Source organism: Lepidochelys olivacea (assembly GCF_965140295.1).
Source record: "Lepidochelys olivacea isolate rLepOli2 genome assembly, chromosome: 21".
In the NCBI taxonomy this organism is placed as follows: domain Eukaryota; kingdom Metazoa; phylum Chordata; order Testudines; family Cheloniidae; genus Lepidochelys; species Lepidochelys olivacea.
Window position 1 is genome coordinate 18,668,068 of NC_140431.1, and position 22,938 is coordinate 18,691,005.

The 22,938-nt window shown below is 44.9% G+C and overlaps 1 protein-coding gene across 3 annotated transcripts in view; it reads left to right on the top strand.

Moving 5' to 3' along the window:
• The window catches only part of LZTR1 (leucine zipper like post translational regulator 1), a 289,726-nt gene that overhangs the window by 144,435 nt on the left and 122,353 nt on the right, over nucleotides 1–22,938 (top strand). For 2 of the 3 annotated variants that reach the window (XM_084611172.1, XM_084611171.1), the window contains exon 10: nucleotides 7,362–7,511. The exons of the other annotated variant lie outside the window; for it this stretch is intronic. In XM_084611172.1, the coding sequence (XP_084467298.1) occupies nucleotides 7,362–7,511 (150 nt within the window). The remainder of the gene's footprint in view (nucleotides 1–7,361; nucleotides 7,512–22,938) is intronic. 3 annotated transcript variants of the gene reach the window in all.

The following is a 22,938-nucleotide window of genomic DNA, read 5'->3' on the forward strand; positions in this document are numbered from 1 at the left end:
TAATAATTTTAGGCTGATGTAAAGGTAACTAAAATTTTTGTTGATTTTTAATAGTTATTTTGTTTTTGTAAATCTGTACTTATTAAACTATAATCTTTTAAAAAATTAGTCTAAAAATCTATTAATATAAATAAAAAACAGTATTAAAATAATGCCTAATAAGCAATAAAATGTAGGTCCAAAATTAATAAACCACAATTAGAGTAGCAAACATTAAGTTTAATTATTAAATCAGTTATGGCAGTACCTCCCATATCACACCCCAAAAAACCCAAACTTTATGCCCATTGAGCAATGCCCCCAACTTATCTGTGTGAGAGAGCATAGGACTGTATCCTCCTAAAGCATGTGGAGAACAGTAGGGAAAGTGCACAAGAGTAGCAGGGGGATTTTCTTTAGGTTTAGGTTGGGTTCAGTGAACATGAGTTCCAGTGTGACTCTGTGGCAAAGAGAACCAATGTGAATAAATATTATATATACATAAACCAGGAGAATATTGAGTAGAGAGAATATATTACCTTTGTATTTCTCACTGGTGCAACCACTGCTGAAATAGTGTTCAGTACTGGTGTTGGCAGTTCAAGAAGGATGTTGGTAAATTGGAGAGAGGTCAGAAAAGAGCCACAAGAATGATTAAAGGATTAGAAAACATGCCGTATGGTGAGACACTCAAGGAGCTTACTCTGTTTAATTTAACAAAAAAGAAGGTTAAGGGTGACTGGATCATGGTCTGTAAGTACCTACATATGAGACAAAAATTGATAATAATGGATTCTTCAGCCGAGCACACAAAGGTATAACAAGATTCAGTGGCTGAAAGGTGAAGCTAGACAAGTTTAGAATGGAAATAAGGAGCACTTTTTTTTAAGCAGTGAAAGTAATTAACCATTAGAACAATTTACCAGAGTTCACAGTTGGTTGTCCATCACTGACCATTTTTAAATCAAGGTTGGAGGGTTGTCTTAAAGATATTCTCTAGTTCAAATAGGAATTAATTCAAGGAATTCCTGTGACTTGTGTTAAACAGGAGGTCAGACTACGTGATCATAATGATTGTTGTCAATTGTTGGCTGTGTGTTTGTTCTTGATGTGTGCTGTGCCAGCTCTGTGCAGATAGCTGACGCAGCAGACCTTGATTGAATTGCACAAGAAGACCACAGACTTGTTTCAGTAGCGAAGGCACTCAGCCAGGTTTATTGTGGACAAAGAATCCCGTAGACTCTATAGGACCACTAACACGTTTACCAGCTCAGTGAATGGCAGGACTTTCCATTCCCCTGTCGATCAGACAAAAACATTGCCTCTAAGACCGCTCTTTATACACTGATACAAACAAGTTACATATTGCCCTTCTGACATGGTTACTACTCTTTACCATGTATAAGTTGGTGCGATCAAAACATCTCTATCCATCACGCTGTATCCTGACCTTATCTTTAAGAGGGTCCAGTGTGTCCCTGTACCAACTTCAAGGAGTGTGCTTACACCATATCTTGGTATCAGGGTGTTCTGGCACTAACCTTCTGGAATGTGTTTACTTTTAGTGCCTAGGAGTGTTTGTGTTTTTGCAATACCAGTCCTGTTTCTGCCAGGTTCTGTGAACTTGTAAGTAGGCATGTGCTGTAACAGGGCCTGACTTTTGATCATATCTTGACTCTTGCTAACTTTGCTTTACCTCAGCAGGGCCTGATTTTAGTTCAGGCCTTAGGCCTTACACCAGGCCCCTTATAGCCGGCCTCATGTCTCAGGCTCTCTCTTTCTACTGCAGTGATAACTTGCAGTGCAAAGATTATAAAGCCGCAAGCCCGGTGGGAAATTGGCCACCTAGTTTTAAATTCTACTTTTGGGTAGCAATACATGAGCCACCTAAGCATGCACTTTGGGTAGAAAAAATATTGTATTTTTAAGTTGTGTGTATAAATTTTTTTCCTGAATTGTTCTTGCAACTGCTTTAATGAAGAATGTTAAGAGAACGCACTGTTCCTAATGCATCCTATTTAAATTACTCATCAGTAGATAATATCAAAATTGATTAAGACCTTTGCAATGATAACTCTTTATACTTTGCCTTTTTTTAAAGCATTAACCTGATGCATTTTTCCCTCTATGCAGTATATTCCATCAAATTATGTCAAACAGAAATTAAAACGTCCAGAGATGTCATTAGGGCCCTTGTTGGATGAGTTATTCTTTTCCTTGGGAACATTTTCAAATCTTGGGATTTTCTCCAGAAACTTCTGGGAATTAAACTTCATTTTTCCCAATGAGTACAGCATAGTGACTGGATTTTAGTGGCCTTTGTAAATTTGAGATCTCCTGCAGACAGAAGGCTTCTTGCACTTTACACTGGGATGGTGATATTAAGGGTGCAGAAACATCCCCTGAGGAATACCCTTGGGGCAAGGGAAGTGTTCCTGAGTGTAAGGGCTACTCTGATTTCTGCTGGGGGCCAGACATAGCTCTCTGTCCTTGTGCAGATGCAATATTATACACTCTGATTACAGTATTGCATACTATTTCTCAAATACAATATATTGCACAGTTTTTAAGAAAGTTAGCTACACGTTTGTTGTCTGTTAGTACTAAGAATTGGTGTGCCAGACAAAGCTGATCTGAGTCTCTTATGTTGAACTCAGGTCAGCATAGAAGAGTGTCAGTGGGGCACCAGGAGCCAGTAACAGCTGCCTGGTTCTGTGCGCCAATCATTGATGGCCAGCATAATGCTGAACATTTAGTGGCTGCTTTTGCCACACTTTATTGTCCCCAAGAAACTGCCAGCTGAGAATTGGTGGAGCACATATGCACTCCACCGCTGCCTCTGACATGCTTTCTTCTGCTCACATCATGTCCCCTGCACTAGGATGGGTAGTTGGCATGAGAGTTGGATATGTTGGCATTGTCAGCAAGGGAATTCTCAGATGGCCAGCTTTAGCCAGCTTACAGCTTCAAAGGATCTGGTTCAGGGCAAGAGAATCTGGGCTACCATCCGTAGAAGAATTGTATATGGAAAAAATCTAGTATGCCATTCTTATTCTTACTTAATATAAGATCTGTAGTGAATGAGGCAAGAGAATGCAGGAACACTAACTATATTCTGCGATTGGCTGGTTCCTTTGAGGTGCAGGATTTTCCCTTCCTGTCCTTAACTCTTATGGTCGGTTACTGTGTGTAGTTGCTACAGTCCACCCAAGGACAGTTTCATTGCTAAATGATATAATCTCAGTATCTAGTGGAGAAAATAAATAAGGAAGTGTTATTTACTCCTTATAACATCATAGAATCATAGAATATCAGGGTTGGAAGGGACCTCAGGAGGTCATCTAGTCCAAACCCCTGCTCAAAGCAGGACAGATCCCCGACTAAATCATCCCAACCAGGGATGGACACATGGACTAGGGGGTCACCAAATGAAATTAATAGGCAGCAGGTTTAAAACAAACAAAAGGAAGTATTTTTTCACACAATGCACAGTCAACCTGTGGAACTCCTTGCCAGAGGATGTTGTGAAGGCCGAGACTATAACAGGGTTAAAAAAAGAACTAGTTAAGTTTAATGGAGGATAGGTCCATCAATGGTTATTAACCAGGATGGGCAGGGATGGTGTCCCTAGCCTCTGTTTGCCAGAAGCTGGGAATGGGCGAGAGGGGATGGATCACTTGGTGATTGCCTGTTCTGTTCATTCTGTCCGGGGCACATGGCATTGGCCACTATTAGAAGACAGAATGTTGGGCTAGATGGACCTTTGGTCTGACGTAGTATGGCTGTCCTTATATTCTTATATGGATAATATAAAAATATTGAAACCAACATAACAACCAGGCAGAACATGAGATAATAGCCTAACTAATACCAAAAAGAAAAGGAGTACTTGTGGCACCTTAGAGACTAACCAATTTATTTGAGCATAAGCTTTCGTGAGCTACAGCTCACTTCATCGGCTGCATACTGTGGAAAGTGTAGAAGATCTTTTTATATACACACAAAGCATGAAAAAATACCTCCTCCCATCCCACTCTCCTGCTGGTAATAGCTTATCTAAAGTGATCACTCACCTTATAATGTGTATGATAATCAAGTTGGGCCATTTCCAGCACAAATCCAGGTTTTCTTCCCCCCCACCCCCCACAAACCCACTCTCCTGCTGGTAATAGCTTATCTAAAGTGACCACTCTCCTTACAATGTGTATGATAATCAAGGTGGGCCATTTCCAGCATAAATCCAGGGTTTAACAAGAACGTCCGGGTGGGGGGGGGGGTAGGAAAAAACAAGGGGAAATAGGTTACCTTGCATAATGACTTAGCCACTCCCAGTCTCTATTCAAGCCTAAATTAATTGTATCAAATTTGCAAATGAATTCCAATTCAACAGTTTCTCGCTGGAGTCTGGATTTAAAGTTTTTTGTTGTAATATCACAACTTTCATGTCTGTAATTGCGTGACCAGAGAGATTGAAGTGTTCTCCGACTGGTTTATGAATGTTATAATTCTTGACATCTGATTTGTGTCCATTTATTCTTTTACGTAGAGACTGTCCAGTTTGACCAATGTACATGGCAGAGGGACATTGCTGGCACATGATGGCATATATCACATTGGTGGATGTGCCGGTGAACGAGCCTCTGATAGTGTGGCTGATGTTATTAGGCCCTGTGATGGTGTCCCCTGAATAGATATGTGGGCACAGTTGGCAACGGGCTTTGTTGCAAGGATAGGTTCCTGGGTTAGTGGTTCTGTTGTGTGGTATGTGGTTGCTGGTGAGTATTTGCTTCAGGTTGGGGGGCTGTCTGTAGGCAAGGACTGGCCTGTCTCCCAAGATTTGTGAGAGTGTTGGGTCATCCTTCAGGATAGGTTGTAGATCCTTAATAATGCGTTGGAGGGGTTTTAGTTGGGGGCTGAAGGTGACGGCTAGTAGCGTTCTGTTATTTTCTTTGTTCGGCCTGTCCTGTAGTAGGAGACTTCTGGGAACTCTTCTGGCTCTATCAATCTGTTTCTTCACTTCCGCAGGTGGGTATTGTAGTTGTAAGAATGCTTGATAGGGCTCTTGTAGGTGTTTGTCTCTGTCTGAGGGGTTGGAGCAAATGCGGTTGTATCGCAGAGCTTGGCAGTAGACAATGGATCGTGTGGTGTGGTCAGAGTGAAAGCTGGAGGCATGTAGGTAGGAATAGCGGTCAGTAGGTTTCTGGTATAGGGTGGTGTTTATGTGACCATCGTTTATTAGCACTGTAGTGTCCAGGAAGTGGATCTCTTGTGTGGACTGGACCAGGCTAAGGTTGACGGTGGAATGGAAATTGTTGAAATCATGGTGGAATTCCTCAAGGGCTTCTTTTCCATGGGTCCAGATGATGAAGATGTCATCAATATAGCGCAAGTAGAGTAGGGGTGTTAGGGGATGAGAGTTGAGGAAGCGTTGTTCTAAGTCAGCCATAAAAATGTTGGCATACTGTGTGGCCATGCGGGTACCCATAGCAGTGTCGCTGATCTGAAGGTATACATTGTCCCCAAATGTAAAATAGTTACGGGTAAGGACAAAGTCACAAAGTTCAGCCACCAGTTTAGCCGTGACATTATCGGGGATAGTGTTCTTGACGGCTTGAAGTCCATCTTTGTGTGGAATGTTGGTGTAGAGGGCTTCTACATCCATAGTGGCCAGGATGGTGCTATCAGGAAGATCACCGATGGATTGTAGTTTCCTCAGGAAGTCAGTGGTGTCTCAAAGGTAGCTGGGAGTGCTGCTAAGAAAATATAATCTCACTCTCAAAGGTTGCTGAAAAAGAGAAATGAGAAGATAATCAAATAGCTCTATACTCCTCCTGGAATCAGAGGTGTTGTAAGAAGTGCAAAGGAGTTACAATCTGGCCATTGCTGGGGCCAGCTGAGAGTTGGCCTGTGGTGAGGGAGGGTGACTCTCATCTGGCAGAAAGCTGGCATAATCAGCGGCTGCATCAACTACCCCACCACATACCATGGCATTAGTGGTTTGGGGGCACCTTGGGTGGGAGACTGCTGCTCTTCACCAGTTTTCAACTACAGAATAGTCTCTTGGGGGAACGCAGCCAGCTTGACTAAAGTTAGAACAATTCCACCTGCTCCAAGCCACCCTGTATATCAGGAGTCACAGAATCCTAGAATCTCAGGGTTGCAAGAGGCCTCAGGAGGTCATCCAGTCCAACCCCCTGCTCAGAGCAGGATACTACCACTACCAACTCCTTGTTGGGCTGCTCCCCACTCTCCTACGCTAAGCAGATCATGGTGCAGGGGAGAATCTGGCCCAAACAATCAAAATGCCTGACAAATATCACCTCGCTACCCACTCTGTTTATTCTGCAGTTTACTGCTGCATACTTTAAATAAAGCCCTCAGTTTGGTCATGCAGAGCAATGGGCAGAGGATGTAAGGCAACATAATTTAAGGCTCTGATCCACAGAAGTACTTAGGAGTTACAACACCTAACCCGTAGGCTGGCTAGTGCAGTGGTTCTCAAACTTATTTGGTGGGGCCTCCCTTCTTAGAATATCCAGCAGCATGGTGGTTAGGCACTGATGTGGGCAACCTGCTCCAAATTCCTGCCCCAAATGAGGCAAAGAGAGATTTGAACTTGGGTCTCCCAGATCCTGCGTGAGCTCCCTAACCAGCGGGGAAGACACACATACATCTGTTGAAAAATTCTTGACTTGCTCACACCTAGTTGTCTTTTTCTTAGGTTGTTGGTGCTCTGGAACGGGCTCCACGGGAAATCGGCACTCCCTTGCCTAGTTTGGGAATCCTACTCTGGGGCCCCTAGGGCTCCAGCTGGAGCTTTGTGAATGCTGCCTGGCAGAAAATTAGGGCATGTTTTCATCAATGCAGCTGTTCCCATATAGTGTGCCTGATGAAGATGCGCTGAGTCGGCAGGAGAGCCCTCTCCCGTCAACGTAATTACTCCACCTCAACGGGAGGCTGAAGCTATGTCGGTGGGAGAGCATCTTTAGTGGTAGTGTAGGCAAGCCCTTAGACACCTTAGTGTTTGGCAGCAACTGCACTGTGTTTTTGAGAATGTCACAGTGATGCCTAAATTGTTCTTAAAGATGCAGAAAGGAGCCTAAATACCTTTGTGTATGTTGCGTTAAATGTTTGAAATTCTAATCATGAGGTAGCTCTGTTATCGCAGAGAGCAAATGAAGAATAAATATTATTTGTTGATAAAAAGCTAGTAGGCCTGGAACAGGACTATATCATTGTCAATGGGCTGATTTTGAAAGTTTTTTATGTGTGAGCCTGACGTTTCAGACCCTCAGCCATAGAAGGACTCCTGGTCTTTGTCCAGCTTCTCATGCATCCCATCTATACTTTTACACATTGTTATTTTTAAATCTTGTAACCAGGTGGCCCATCCAGAAGTTGCTGAGAGAGTAGCTGCCCCAGAAGATGCTCCTTCCTTCTCAGAAGAACGTGGTTTAAAAAAATCTCGAGATGTATTTGGTTTAGATTTCGGCATAACAACAGTTAAACAACAGCCCACTGCAGACTCTGAGGTAACTAGAGTGCACGTGAAAAACGAAATACTGCAAACTAAATTCCACTCCAGTAGAGAGAGAACTAGGCCTTTCCATTTTCTCTTTTCAGCTTTTTCCTTCTTTCTTTGAAAACTAACTTGATCCATTTTGCTTCTCAGTTGTAAACCATGAATTTAGAAGCTTAAAGAGATTTTCTCTGCATATGTTTTAAATCAGTTTAGTGAAACTAGTGCAGACTCCTGCATGGATGCTCTCAATTGAATTTAACCCTGATTTATACTGGTTCACTTTAAATACTTAAGGCATTCACTTCAGCTAAATGATGTAAACTAGGTTTAAATCAAATTAAGTGCCTCCACCTGGAGATTTGGACAGGTTTAACCTCATTAATTGTAACACACATAGATGCTCTACTTTTCAACCCATCGAATTCAAATGAGGGGATTGTTGTATTAATTTAGATGGAATAACATTAAATAGTATTAAAAAAGGTCAGGGGTTTGGCGTACAGAGGCTTCAGCCTGCTCGGTCCGATGGCAAACATACTGTTAAACATCCTTTTAACCTTTTATTAAAGTTACAGAAAAGAAGAAAAAACAGTTAAAGCCTTTGACATGTAAAGTATTAAGTAAGGCTTTTATTTTAACAACATCTGCTATTCCCTTTCCCTGGAGACTGTTTTAGAAGGAATCCCCCCACCCCTCCAACCTGCTGCCCCATTTAACAGCCTCAAAGATGGTAATTTGTGATCGCAGGAGGTGTTTGGGATTCAACTGGAGCCAGTAGGGGTTTTGATGTCATCTGGGTCCCTCTCTCTCGGCCTCTTCTGGTCAGGACACCTCTCAGGATCAGGAAGGTGAAGGCCCAAGGTCCCAGGAAACAATGGGGGTGGCAACCATGATGGCACCTTGCTCTAGTAGCCTCTGTCTGTCCTTCCAATTTGTTCATTCATACTTTTTTCACAACATCTTTTTTTAAGGACCCATAAAGGGAGTGGAATCCCCCCCCCCCTTCATTATTTTGTCCACCAATTACCTCATATATCTTACAGACCAATTTTGGCTCATTATCTTCTAGCTCTATGTCCCTTTGTTTTAAAATTATGCTTTTCAAAATAGTCTTTGAATCTTATTGATTTGGCTTTTTGGTTTAGACTAATTTAGTTATTTTTGTTTCTTTTTTGTGCTTTTTTCCATCAACATTTGTTATTATAGTTTATTATAACATCTTTTGAATGTTTACGTTCTTTTTATAGTTGTCACAATGTGACTGTAATCTCAACTGCGTGGATGGCTCATGGAGAGAGAGGCTATATTGAATGTAGGCAGAACCCAAATCTGTATAGGGCTTTATACATCAAATCAGTACCTTGATCAGCACCGTGGAGAGAATTGGTAACTAGTATAGTCTAGACAGCACATGTGGAGTTTGTTCTGTTCACAAGAAGCACCCAAATGTAAAAGTGTTGCTGCATTTTACAGTAGCTGAATTATGCAGATGATGTTCAGAGTAGCCGCAGCAGGGTATAGCAATAATCCGTCCTGGAGATAAAAAGGCAAAAATGACTGCGGAAGTCTGCATGTGAGAGCAAAAGTCTCAACCAAGAGCTAAAGGAGCTCCAAATTGTAGATCTGATTAACAATAAGCAGGCAAACGACTTTAACAGATGGAGCAAGGACTACAGCAGCCATCTCCTCTAGAGGGTTCTCCTGAACTACCAAGATCAATGTGCTGTGCCTGGGTGGAACTTCAGACACTGTTTCATCCAGATCCCTATCTCGGTCAGGCTCAGGCTCCAAGTGAGGAAGATCGCACTGATTAGATTGAGTGAAAATGAGACCTAGAGCTGACAGGTGCCACCATGCTGATGGTGCTGCAACTTCACTGTCTTCCTCATCAGCCCCCTATGCACTCTGAATGAGAAGAGTGATAGTAGAACCCTGCAATATCATGTACAGGAGAGCCAGTGAGGTGGGTGAACAGTCAAGAAAACTACGCTCTGGGATTTTCCTAGGGGAAAGATGAAGTCATTCAAATGTGATTCCATCCATCATGGCCAGCTCAAGTCCCTGTCCGCATCCTGCTCCAGCCATGCCTTCTGGCCCCAGGCAGGGGGTGGGGGGCATGGACAGGGATAAGGGGGGCTTGACCCTCAAAAATTTGGGGACCACTAAGCAAAAGATATCATTATATTAGCTGGTCAAAGGAGACAGCTGTTACCTTTTGAGACCAACCACTATAGGAGGACATACACTGCAGTAAGTAGTGGGTTCCCTGTACAGGAGTAGCCCCATTTTACAGGCAGCAAATGTATCTTTTAGACCAGATCTGCACTACAAACCTTTACTGGCTTAGCTGTGTTGGTCAGGATGTGTAGAGGTATGATCTTGGCCTAACAGCTGCACTTTTAAAAGCCCATAGTGTAGACACAGTTATATCAGTGAAACTGCACTGTTGTCTGTGTAGTTTATTTCACTCAGGGTGTGGGCTGGAATAAGCTATACTGCCATAAGCACAGTTTTGCTGATTTCAGCTGTTTTCACAGTAGCAGTGCTTTGCCAGTGTAGTATACCAGCATAGCTACACTAGCAAAGTGCTCCTAGTTAGATTTGGACTTAGTTTTATGCTTGTCACACTGTCTGAAGTGGCTTACGAGAAGAGTGAGGGGCGATTTAATAGCAGCCTTCAACTACCTGAAGGGGGGTTCCAAAGAGGATGGAGCTAGGTTCTTTTCAGTGGTGGCAGATGACACAACAAGCAGCAGTGGTTTCAAGTTGCAGTGGAGGAGGTCTAGGTTGGATATTAAGAAAAACTATTTCACTAGGAGGGTGGTGAAACACTGGAATGGGTTTCCTAGGGAGGTGGCAGTATCTCCATCCTTAGAGGTTTTTAAGTCCTGGCTTGACAAAGCCCTGGCTGGGATGATTTAGTAGCGGTTGGTCCTGCTTTGAGCAGAGGCTTGGACTAGATGACCTCCTGAGGTCTCTTCCAACTCTAATCTTCTATGATTCTATGTGAGTGCCTACCTCAGGGCAGACTATCAAAAACAGACCCAGATACCCCAAACTGCTGGTGTGTTCTATAATTAGATTTCACCAAGCCAGTAACAAATGTGAACTTCTGGATTATTATCATGGAGCCCCCCTTCAGGCAGGCTAGTCCCTGGCTCCACCCCTTCCGCACTCCCCGCTTGCATCCAGAGCCCCGAGACTCCCTGCCTCTCCCTCATGGCCACAGCCACGAGTGCCTCCCCCCTCCGCCCAAAGGAGCCCCGGGCCAGCCGAAGCCCTGAGCATCCCCTCCAACCTGCTTGGAAGAGCCCTGGGCCAGCCACACCCACGCCTCCCCTCCCCAGACCCTAAGCTGCCATGGGGAAAAGCATCTCACTCTCGTCCAAAGAAGCTTTTCATATGCCCCAGGCAGGTTCCGGGGCAGCTGAGGAGGCGGTATTTGCTACTCAGTTTCCTGGGTTCATCAGTAATCTCTCTCAAGTCTGCTGTCCATGATCATTATAACAGTCTTACCTTAGGTTTCAGAGTAACAGCCGTGTTAGTCTGTCTTCTCAAAAAGAAAAGGAGTACTTGTGGCACCTTAGAGACTAACCAATTTATTTGAGCATGAGCTTTCGTGAGCTACAGCTCACTTCATCGGATGCATACCGTGGAAACTTGGATTTAAACTTGGAGAGTGGTCAGTTTGGATGAGCTATTACCAGCAGGAGAGTGAGTTTGTGTGTGTATGGGGGTGAGAAAACCTGGATTTGTGGTGGAAATGGCCCACCTTGATTATCATGCACATTGTAGGGAGAGTGGTCACTTTGGATGAGCTATTACCAGCAGGAGAGTGAGTTTGTGTGTGTGGTTTTTGGGAGGAGGGTGAGGGGGTGAGAGGACCTGGATTTGTGCAGGAAATGGCCCAACTTGATTATCATGCACATTGTGTAGAGAGTTGTCACTTTGGATGGGCTATCACCAGCAGGAGAGTGAATTTGTGTGGGAGGGTGGAGGGTGAGAAAACCTGGATTTGTGCTGGAAATGGCCCAACTTGATGATCACTTTAGATAAGCTATTACCAGCAGGACAGTGGGGTGGGAGGAGGTATTGTTTCATATTCTCTGTGTGTATATAAAGTCTGCTGCAGTTTCCACGGTATGCCTCCGATGAAGTGAGCTGTAGCTCACGAAAGCTCATGCTCAAATAAATTGGTTTGTCTCTAAGGTGCCACAAGTACTCCTTTAGTCTTACCTTAGACTCTCCAAGCTATCTTGCCACCCAGACAAACTGGACTTAGTGATAACATTTACACCAAAATCACACCATATGCATGTTGCTTCCAGTCCCAAGAGACCAGTCACTTACCCTAGATCAGTTGGTACCCTAGATCTTACATCAAAGACATCATCTGTGGCCAATCCTGTAATAAACTATCTAAAGGCTTATTAACTAGGAAAAAGAACTGCGAGTTTTTTACAAGTTAAAGCAAGCTAACATAAACAGACCCATGAGGTAACCCTTGGGGAACTCTGTCTTCAGTTTGGTTTCACATCAACTATTTTTATTTCCCTCTTCCACCATTCAGAGGGATGAGACCAGGCCTTTTGCACATACTTCTCCATGGGTAGATAGGGCAGTTAACAAAGCTTTTGTCTTAAATTTTTGATAGTCCTCCTGGATGGATGGGGGGGGAGGGACAATTCCCGTGCTTGGGTTCACAAGTTCAGAGCAAACAGTTTCGAACACATATTTTTTTATAGCATGCAATACAGACATTGCAAGTGAGATTAATGTATGCAGCAACTTAGAAGCATTTCCTAGAGTCTAAACACGGAATACATTCTTATAAGACTAAACACCTGTTTTGAGCAAAACTAACATAGAGGTGAACAGGTCTGGTCTCCAGTTATAAATTTGTCAGTTCTTAGTGAATGTCTGCAGTTTGGGCAAGAGCTGACACCTGGTCACACACTGCTGCTTATCACTGTAGTGTCTGAGCCCAATTCTCATGGTAGCATCCAACTTTCTAAGAGGAGTTGGCTGAATGGTGGAGAATGGAGAGCAGAGTTCTATTCCCAGCTTGTGTAAACTGTGAAACCTTTTTCAATAAGAAGGGTTATGAAGGGCACAAAGTTATTAACATCAGTTAATAGAAGAGAGTATAGAACAGATGGTTTCCAGTTCCCAGGATAGTGCATCATTTCCCGTTCCAAGGGTGAGACACAGGGTGGGTGGTAGCAGCAGGAGGACGAAGATCTGTTTGTGGATGATCTGGGAGTTGTGTTCCCTGTAAGCTGTGGGCAGGAGAGATTCAAGTGCCACCCAGCTGATTAGCAGAGCACGCACAGCCCCTCCCACCACGTTGCTCCATCCTGCAGCTACTCCTGGGACCCTCCTGATGCAGAGTGGGGACAGAGGGGAGGAGGGTGCTGATGTCAGGGTGTCCCTCTCCCTCTGCCCCTGTACCCTATCTCCGCAAAGCAGGGCAGAGGGGACAGCTGGCTCAGGAGGACTCGGAGATGCTGAGGTCTGAATGGTGAGTGGCTGTGTGCCTTTCTTAAAGAGACAGTGCACTGGTTTCTGAGATTTCCCCAGCAGCCAGCTCTGTCTCTCTTTCCCTCCCCCTGTCCATGTACCCTATCTCTGCAGAGCCAGGGAGGGGAGACAACTGGGCTCAGGACAGAGCAGGAGAGCTTTCAGTGAGTGTCTTAAAGAGACAGCTCGCTCGCTCTCTCTCTCTCTGTATCACACAGTCATCTCCCAACACATACTTTTATTATTGTTCTTTCTTCTTGGTACTTCCTGCAATGCACATATATTCTCTGTTATTTTATTCTTTCAAAGTGTGTTATTTTAGTGTTTTGACTTGTCTATGCATTTAATAATTTTTATTTCTCTTACACGTAAATTTAATTCTTTGAGTAGTGAGTTCTAAAATGCCTAACCTGTCCTGGCTGGAGTAATAATCCCTATGGTAACTTTTAAAAAATATATATTATATCTAGGTTTTTTGTTTCTGCTGGCGGCGCACAAAGGTATGTGCACGTAACAAAATTTATTCTGCACGTGGATGGAGAAAATTAGAGGGAACACTGCCTAGCACCCATTGAAAGTCAGTAGGAGTTGGGTGCCTAATTCCTTTAACCCTTTTTTGAAAATCCCAGCATGTGTGTGTGGACGTGTGAAGTGAAGCATTAGGGCAATGCATTTGCAGTGTTATAGAATGTAGGGATATAGGGAGGGATATAGGAAGCAAGTCAAAAATAAGCTGTGCTGTGTGAAAGAGAGTCAGGAAATGGCAGCTTAGAAAATGACCACATCTGAGTGGATTTTGGTGTGGACAGCAAAGGGCATCTCTGACCTCATTTCAAATTGTAAAGCCCTACTGCAAACAATAAAGAGTGCAAGAAGATTGTATAGTGGAAAGTGTCAGGCAACCTTAACATAGGGGTCTGTGCTTCTCCCCCTATAAACCAGACCCAAAACCATGATGAAAAGAATAGTCAAGATAAATTGGAGGACTGCAATAGATTCCAGGAAGTTCCCCAAAATGGCAGATTAGCTACTGCTTGGGAGACCTGGGTTCACGTGCCTGCTCTGCCACAGGCTTCTTGTGAAATCTTGAGCAACTCACCTAACCTCTTCGTCCCTCAGTTCCCCATCTGTGGAATGGGGATAATAGCACTGCCCTGCCTCACAGGAGTGTGTTAGGGTAAATATATTAAAGATTATGAGGTGCTCAGATACTTTGGTAATGGGAGCAAGAGGAGTAGCTAAGATAGATGTAGTAGTTGGCAAGACTATCAGCATCAAGATATGGGGTCAGATTCTCAGCTGGTGTTAATTGGCATAGTTCCATTGAAGTCAGTGGAACTCCACAACCTGTGGATGTGGGCTGTAGTTTCTTGAGCAAAGCTACGACAGCCATGTGAGTGATGCATTTGCCTTCCCATAAGGAGTTTCTAATAATGTCAACCAATAATAGTTCCATTAGTTACTTTTAGTAGAAAGCTATGGGAACACCTTGAAGATTGTAATCTGTGCCTCACCATCTCAGTGAGCAACACTATCCAAAACTTGTGTACAGAAGACGTGTTTGCTCACTTCCCACAAGAGTTCTGCACTCATACACATGAGTAATGTGTTTTGAATCTACTCAGTCTTACACATGAAGTCTCAAACTAAGACAGTACTAGGTATCTCTCTGAATGGATGGCATGTATTAGCCAGGCTGTTCATACTCTAGAATAGTTTTGCAGATTGGGACTTAATGGACACTACAGTGGAAGAAAATATACCCTTTCTGGTCTTCACCACTGTCTTGGCATAGGACCTAAAAAACTTCTCCATGTTGCAGTTGTTAAAACTCAATTTAAACAAGGAGTTGTTGGCATGAGATGACCTTTACTTACTGAGAGTTCCACCACACCTCACAGTGTTCAAACCAGCCAATGTATGACACAAGCAGTCAAACTGTGTGAAAACTGACAAGAAAACACCTATGTTTTGTTGCACATTTCATCCTAATTGACAGATTATAATAGCCTTTAAATATAAAACCTAGAAAGGACATTTTTTCACTGTGAGAATTAAGTAAGCCATTTTTTAAAATGCAAACGGGAAAGAAAACTCTGTTATGTACAACCATAGGACCCCCCAGGATTGAACCCTTATCCTTCAAGTCCCCAACTCAGACCACTACTAGCTGTTATCCTAAACTAGTCGCTGGAGGGTGGCATGATACACCCTTTTCCAGTGATACCCAATTACTTGCTAGACAGTAAAATTTGAGAATCAGAATTTCTGAATTAGAAGATAAAAATGGCCATAGTGGGTCAGACCAATGGGCCACCTAGCCCAGTGCCCTTTCTTTTGACAGTGACCGATGTCAAATGCTTCAGAGGGAATGAACAGAACAGGGCAATTTATCATGGGATCTATACCCCGTCATCCAGTCTCAGGTTCTGGTAGTCAGAGGTTTAGGGATACCCAGAGCACAGGGTGTCTTGGCTAATAGTCATTGATGGACCTATCCTCCATGAATTTATCTAATTCTTTTTTGAACCCAGTTATAATTTTGGCCTTCACAACTTCCCCTGGAACTGAGTTCCCCAGGTGAAGTTCCCTCTTAGCTCCACGGCCGCGCAGCAGCCCATTAAATGCCGCCCAGGTGCTCAGGGCTGTGGTGGAGAGAGATGATTCTCCCATTCCCTGGCCCCAACCCAGCTCTGCCCTGGACCTGCCGCTATTGGGGGAGAGGCATCTCTCCCGCAGCCCCAGCCCAGCCCCAACCCTGCCACAGCTGGATGAGAAGCGGCCCTCCCCTGGCCCCAACCCAGCCAGAGCTGCCGGGGGAGAGGCACCTCTCCCGAGGCCCCAGCCCAGCCCAGCCTGGACCTGCCACAGATGGGGGAGAGGCACCCCTCCCCTGGCCGCAACTCAGCTCAGCCCCAGACCTACTGTGGCTGGGGGAGAGGTGCCTCTCCTGAGGCTCCTGTGCAGCCCCGGACCTACCACGGATGGGGGAGGGGTTCCCCTCCCCCGGCCCCAACACAGCCAGAGCTACTGTGCCCGGGGGAGAGGTGCTTCTCCTATGGACCCAACCCAGCCCAGCCTGGACCTGCTGCAGCTGGAGGAGAGGCGCCTCTCCCATGGCCCTACCCCAGGCCAGCCCTGGATTTTCCATGGATCGGGGAGCGATGCCTCTCCCCCAACCCCAGCCCTGGCCCAGACCTGCTGCAGCCGGGGGGAGAGTGCCTCTCCAGCGGCCCCAACCCAGACCAGCCCCGGATCTGCCACAGACAGAGGGGGGGCAACCCTCCCGTGGCCCCAGCCCAGACCAGCCCTGGACCTACCACAGCCCTAACCCAGCCCTGGCCCGGACCTGCCATGGATGGGGGAGAGGCACCTCTCCCATGACCTGAACCCTGGAGCTGCCAGGTTGGGGAGAGGCACCTCTCCCCTCCCAGCACAGATGCTGCTGTGGGGAGAGAGCTGGGGGGAGTATTCTCTCCCCACCGTAGCCCTGGGGAAGCCTGCACCCCTAAACCCTTCATCCCAGAGCCCACACCCCCAGCCGGAGCACTCCCCCTCCCCACCGCACTCCAACCCACTTCCCCAGCCCTGAGCCTCTTCCCAGACTCTGAACCCCTCAGCCCCAGCACGCCATGTTAATTTTGTTATATGCACCAATATGGAGGTGATGTGTGACGCGTCACCTCCATATTGGTGCACATAACAAAATTCATTCTGCACAGGTGTGGGAAAAATTAGAGAGAACATTGTCCTCAGCAAGACTGCAAGTTGCATAAAGAAGTATGTGCTTATGTTTGCTTTAAACCTGCTGCCTATTAATTTCATCAGGTGACCCATGGCTGTTATGTGACGGGGTAAAAACATTTCCCTATTTCCTTTCCCCACACCATTCATGATTTTATAAACCTTTATCATGTCCCCCTTAGTCATCTTTTCTAAGCCACACAGTCCCAGTCTTGTTAATCTCTCTTCATATGGAAGCTGTTTCCATAGCCCCTCAACACTCTCTCCAGGTCTCCAGAGTTGCCTATCAAAATTTATTATGACCTCCCTCCAATGAATGACCATGAATAGGAATTAATTAATTGTATGATTTTAAATCCTAGGAGTCCTTTCCCTTTCCCGGATCATAGAATCATAGAATATCAGGATTGGAAGGAACCTCAGATCATGTAGTCCAACTCCCTGCTCAAAGCAGGACCAATCCCCAACTAAATCATCCCAGACAGGGCTTTGTCACGCCTGACCTTAAAAACCTCTAAGGAAGGAGATTCCACCACCTCTCTAGGTAGCCCATTCCAGTGTTTCACCACCCTCCTAGTGAAAAAGTTTTTCCTAATATCCAACCTAAACCCACTGCAACTTGAGACTCCTTGTTCTGTCATCTGCTACCACTGAGAACAGTCTAGATCCATCTTCTTTGGAACCCCCTTTCAGGTAGTTGAAAGCAGTTATCAAATCCCCCCCTCACTCTTCTCTTCTGCAGACTAAATAATCCCAGTTCCCCCAGCCTTTCCTCATAAGTCATGTTCTCCACCCCCCTAATCATTTTTGTTGCCCTCTGCTGGACTCTTTCCAATTTTTCCACATCCTTCTTGTAGTGTGGGGCCCAAAACTGGACACAGTACTCAAGATGAGGCCTCACCAGTGCCGAATAGAAGGGAATGATCACATCCCTCAATCTACTGGCAATGCTCCTACTTATACAGCCCAATATGCCTTTAGCCTTCTTGGCAACAAGGGCACACTGTTGACTCATATCCAGCTTCTCATCCATTGTAACCTCTAGGTCCTTTTCTGCAGAACTGCTGTCTAGTCACTCGGTCCCTAGTCTGTAGCGGTGCATGGGATTCTTACGTCCTAAGTGCAAGACTCTGCACTTGTCCTTATTGAACCTCATCAGATTTCTTTTGGACCAATCCTCTAATTTATCTAGAAAGAAAAGGAGTACTTGTGGCACCTTAGAGACTCACGAAAGCTCATGCTCAAATAAATTGGTTAGTCTCTAAGGTGCCACAAGTACTCCTTTTCTTTTTGCGAATACAGACTAACACGGCTGTTACTCTGAAACCTGTAATTTATCTAGGGCCCTCTGTATCCTATCCCTACCCTCAAGCATATCTACCTCTCCTCCCAGTTTAGTGTCATCTGCAAACTTGCTGAGGGTGCAATCCATGCCATCTTCCAGATCATTAATTAAGATATTGAACAAAACTGGCCCCAGGACCAACCCTTGGGGCATTCCGCTTGATACTGGCTGCCAACTAGACATGGAGCCATTGATCACTACCCTTTGAGCCCAATGATCTAGCCAGCTTTCTGTCTACCTTATAGTCCATTCATCCAGCCCATACTTCTTTAACTTGCTGGCAAGAATACTATGAGAGACAATATCAAAAGCTTTGCTAAAGTCAAGGAATAACACGTCCACTGCTTTCCCCTCATCCACAGAGTCAGTTATTTCATCATAACAGGCAATTAGATGAGTCAGGCATGACTTGCCATTGGTGAATCCATGCTAACTCTTCCTGATCACTTTCCTCTCCTCTAAGTGCTTCAGAATTGATTCCTTGAGGACCTGCTCCATGATTTTTCCAGGGACTGAGGTGAGGCTGACTGCCCTGTAGTTCCCTGGATCCTCCTCCTTCCCTTTTTTAAAGGTGGGCACTACATTCGCCTTTTTCCAGTTGTCCGGGACCTCCCCCAATCGCCATGAGTTTTCAAAGATAATGGCCAATGGCTCTGCAATCACATCCACCAACTCCTGTAGCACTCTCGGATGCAACGCATCCTGCCCCATGGACTTGTGCTCGTCCAGCTTTTCTAAATAGTCCTGAACCACTTCCTTCTCCACAGAAGTCTAGTCACCTCCTCCCCATGCTGTGCTGCCCAGTGGAGTAGTCTGTGAGCTGACCTTGTTCGTGATGACAGAGGCAAAAAAAGCATGGAGTACGTTAGCTTTTTTCACATCCTCTGTCACTAGGTTGCCTCCCTCATTCAGTAAGGGGCCCACACTTTCCTTGACATACCTGTAACTCTTCTTGTTACTCTTAACATCTCTTGCTAGCTGCAACTCCAAGTGTGAGTTGGCCTTCCTGATTTCACTCCTGCATGCCTGAGCAATATTTTTATACTCCTCCCTGGTCATTTGTCCAATCTTCCACTTCTTGTAAGCTTCTTTTTTGTGTTCAATATCAGCAAGGATTTCACTGTTAAGCCAAGCTGGTCACCTGCCATATTTACTGTTCTTTCTACACATGGGGATCAGTCATAGGTTCATAGATTCTAAAGCCAGAAGAGACCACTGTGATCATCTAGTCTGACTTCCTGTATAACAGAGGCCAGAGAACTTCTCTGAGTTAATTCCTGTCTGGACTAAAGTATCTCTTTTCGAAACAATGTCCAATCTTGGCTTAAAAAGTGCCAGTGATGGAGAATCCCCACAACCCTTGGTAGGTTGTTCCAGTGGTTGGTTATCCTCACTGTTAAAAGTGTACATCTCATTTCTAGCCTGAACTTGTCTAGCATCAACTTCCAGTCATTGGATCTTGTTATACCTTTGCTTGCTAGATTGAAGAGCCCTCTATTATCAAACTTCTGTTTCCCATGTGAGTACTTGTAACCTGTGATCAAGTCATCTCTTAACCTTATCTTTGATAAGCTAAACAGATTGAGCTTTCTGAGTCTAACTGCAGTCCTTCCCAGCTCCCCCTAGCTGCACCGTACTTCTTCCAGTCTGGACTCAGTACCTTCACAAGTCCGAAAGAAGGCTAAACTCAATACCATTGTTCCCTCTCAAACAGTGGTTTCCAAACTTGATTCACAGCTTGTTCAGGGTAAGCCCCTGGTGGGCCATGAGATGCTTTGTTTATCTGAGCATCTACAGGTCTGGCCGCTCGCAGCTCCCAGTGGCTGCAGTTCGCTCTTTCTGGCCAGTGGGAGCTGCGGGAAGTGGTGGCCCAGCCCACGCTGCTTCCTGCAGCTCCCATTGGCCAGGAACGGCAAACTGCGGCCACTGGGAGCTGCGAGCGGACATATCTGCGGATGCTCAAGTAAACAAAAAGCATCTTGTGGTCCATCAGGGGCTTACCCTGAACAAGTTGCAAACCAAGTTTGGGAACCACTGCTCTAAAAAAACAAATAAATACATCTCTTGCAATGGAAGAATGTTCATTCTTCTTTCCTGCCCTTGCCTCCTTCTTCATCTGAGCAATATGATTTTGTCTCAGGCCAATTCTTGTAAAATTACATCTTTGAACATTAAAGTCAGATTAATAAATAAAGGAGAGCTCAGTTTCCCTATGCCTCAGCCCTTAAAGAATACTGGGAATGCAAAATGGCTTCAATAAGAAAAGGAAATAACCTGTCATCTAGGTCTGTGATAGGCTATAAATTACAGGTGTCAGAGTTCAGGGCAACTGCGCCTGTAGAACCTATGTGGTACATGAAGGATGCCCATTCTCGGGCTTCTGGGTCCACTGACCATCATCTCTCTTGGGTGGAGATACACATTTTTCTCCCTTCTGACACGGGTATCTCCAAGCTGAACAGTTCCCTGCCTTCACGGTGTTATTCACAGCAAAAGACAGGCTGCCTAAGCAAGCTTCTCTGGCCTTCTTTTCAGAGACTAATAACAGAGTGACAGGTTTCAGAGTAGCAGCCGTGTTAGTCTGTATGCGCAAAAAGAAAAGGAGGACTTGTGGCACCTTAGAGACTAACCAATTTATCTGAGCATAAGCTTTCGTGAGCTACAGCTCACTTCATCGAGTGCACCCAATGAAGTGAGCTGTAGCTCACGAAAGCTCATGCTCAGATAAATTGGTTAGTCTCTAAGGTACCACAAGTCCTCCTTTTCTAATAACAGAGTGATTGCCAACAGAGCCCTCCAAAGGAATCTCTTTTGTGGTCACAAGTTCATAATAGCCTCTGCTCAGATCTAGCACCAGTCTATGGGGCTTTAGTAGGACAATTCCTTGGTGGCAGCAGTTCAGCTTTCTTCTTTTTTTTTAATTTTCAGACACAGTTTGCTGGAAAATAAGACTTCAGAGTCCAGTTTGCAGGCAATTTGATGGGTTTATTGGGGCTAAACAAGCAAGCATATTTTGAAGCCCTTTATACCAGTTGGGCTTATTTTTGTATGCTGATAGAGTTTCTGTGTTCTGAAGCCCTTTACGCCAATTAGGCTATTTTTATAAACCGATAGAGGGTTTTTTCCCCTCCCCCAACTACTGTTTTATACACCGATAGAAACCCCTTCTTTTCCTAGCTCCGCACGCCAACGCACTCCCTCCCTCTTTTTGGCAAACTTAATTATACTCATAGTTCCCCTTCCCTGGTACCACCCCTTCCAATATATGGTCATGTTTTGTTTTGGGGGGGGTCTTGGGTTTCGGGTTAAGACTACCTCTTTTGTACCTGATGTGAGGGGTAAGGAGCGGAGTTACTTGTGGTTACTTTTTTGCAGACTTTGTGTTTTTTGCTTACACCTGCCAGCTGTTTGGTTACCATAGCAACCCCTTGCTTGATTTGGTCCCCTTATCTTCTCTTAAAAAGAAAAGGAGGACTTGTGGCACCTTAGAGACTAACAAATTTATTTGAGCATAAGCTTTCGTGAGCTACAGCTCACTTCATTGGATGCATTCAGTGGAAAATACAGGGGGGAGATTTATATACACAGAGAACATGAAACAATGGGTGTTACCATACACACTGTAAGGAGAGTGATCAGGTAAGCTGAGCTATTACCAGCAAAGGGGAGGGGACGGGGAAACCTTTTGTAGTGATAATCAAGGTGGGCCATTTCCAGCAGTTGACGAGAACTTCTGAGGAACAGTGGGGTAGAGGGGAATAAACATGGGAAAATAGTTTTACTTTGTGTAATGACCCATCCACTCCCAGTCTTTATTCTACAACCTATCCTGAAGGACGACCCATCACTCTCACAGATCTTGGGAGACAGGCCAGTTGTTGCTTACAGACAGCCCCCCAACCTGAATCAAATACTCATCAGCAACCACACACCACACATAGATTCACAGATATTTAGGTCAGAAGGGACCATTATGATCATCTAGTCTGACCTCCTGCACAACGCAGGCCACAGAATTTCACCCACCACTCCTGCAAAAAACCTCACACCTATATCTGTGCTATTGAAGTCCTCAAATCATAGTTTAAAGACTTCAAGGAGCAGAGAATCCTCCAGCAAGTGACCCATGCCCCATGCTACAGAGGAAGGCGAAAAACCTCCAGGGCCTCTTCCAATCTGCCCTGGAGGAAAATTCCTTCCCGACCCCAAATATGGCGATCAGCTAAACCCTGAGCATATGGGCAAGATTCATCAGCCAGATACTACAGAAAATTCTTTCCACACAACAAAACCACTAACCCAGGAACCTGTCCTTGCCACAAAGCCCGTTGCCAACTGTGTCCACATATCTATTCAGGGGACACCATCACAGGGCCTAATCACATCAGCCACACTATCAGAGGCTTGTTCACCTGCACATCTACCAATGTGATATATGCCATCATGTGCCAGCAATGCCCCTCTGCCACTTACATTGGTCAAACTGGACAGTCTCTATGTAAAAGAATAAATGGACACAAATCAGACGTCAAGAATTATAACATTCAAAAACCAGTTGGAGAACACTTCAATCTCTTTGGTCACTCGATTACAGACCTAAAAGTGGCAATTCTTCAACAAAAAAACTTCAAAAACAGACTCCAACGAGAGACTGCTGAATTGGAATTCATTTGCAAACTGGATACAATTAACTTAGGCTTGAATAAAGACTGGGAGTGGATGGGTCATTACACAAAGTAAAACTATTTCCCCATGTTTATTTCCCCCACCCTCTCCCCCGCTGTTCCTCAGAAGTTCTTGTCAACTGCTGGAACTGGCCCACCTTGAT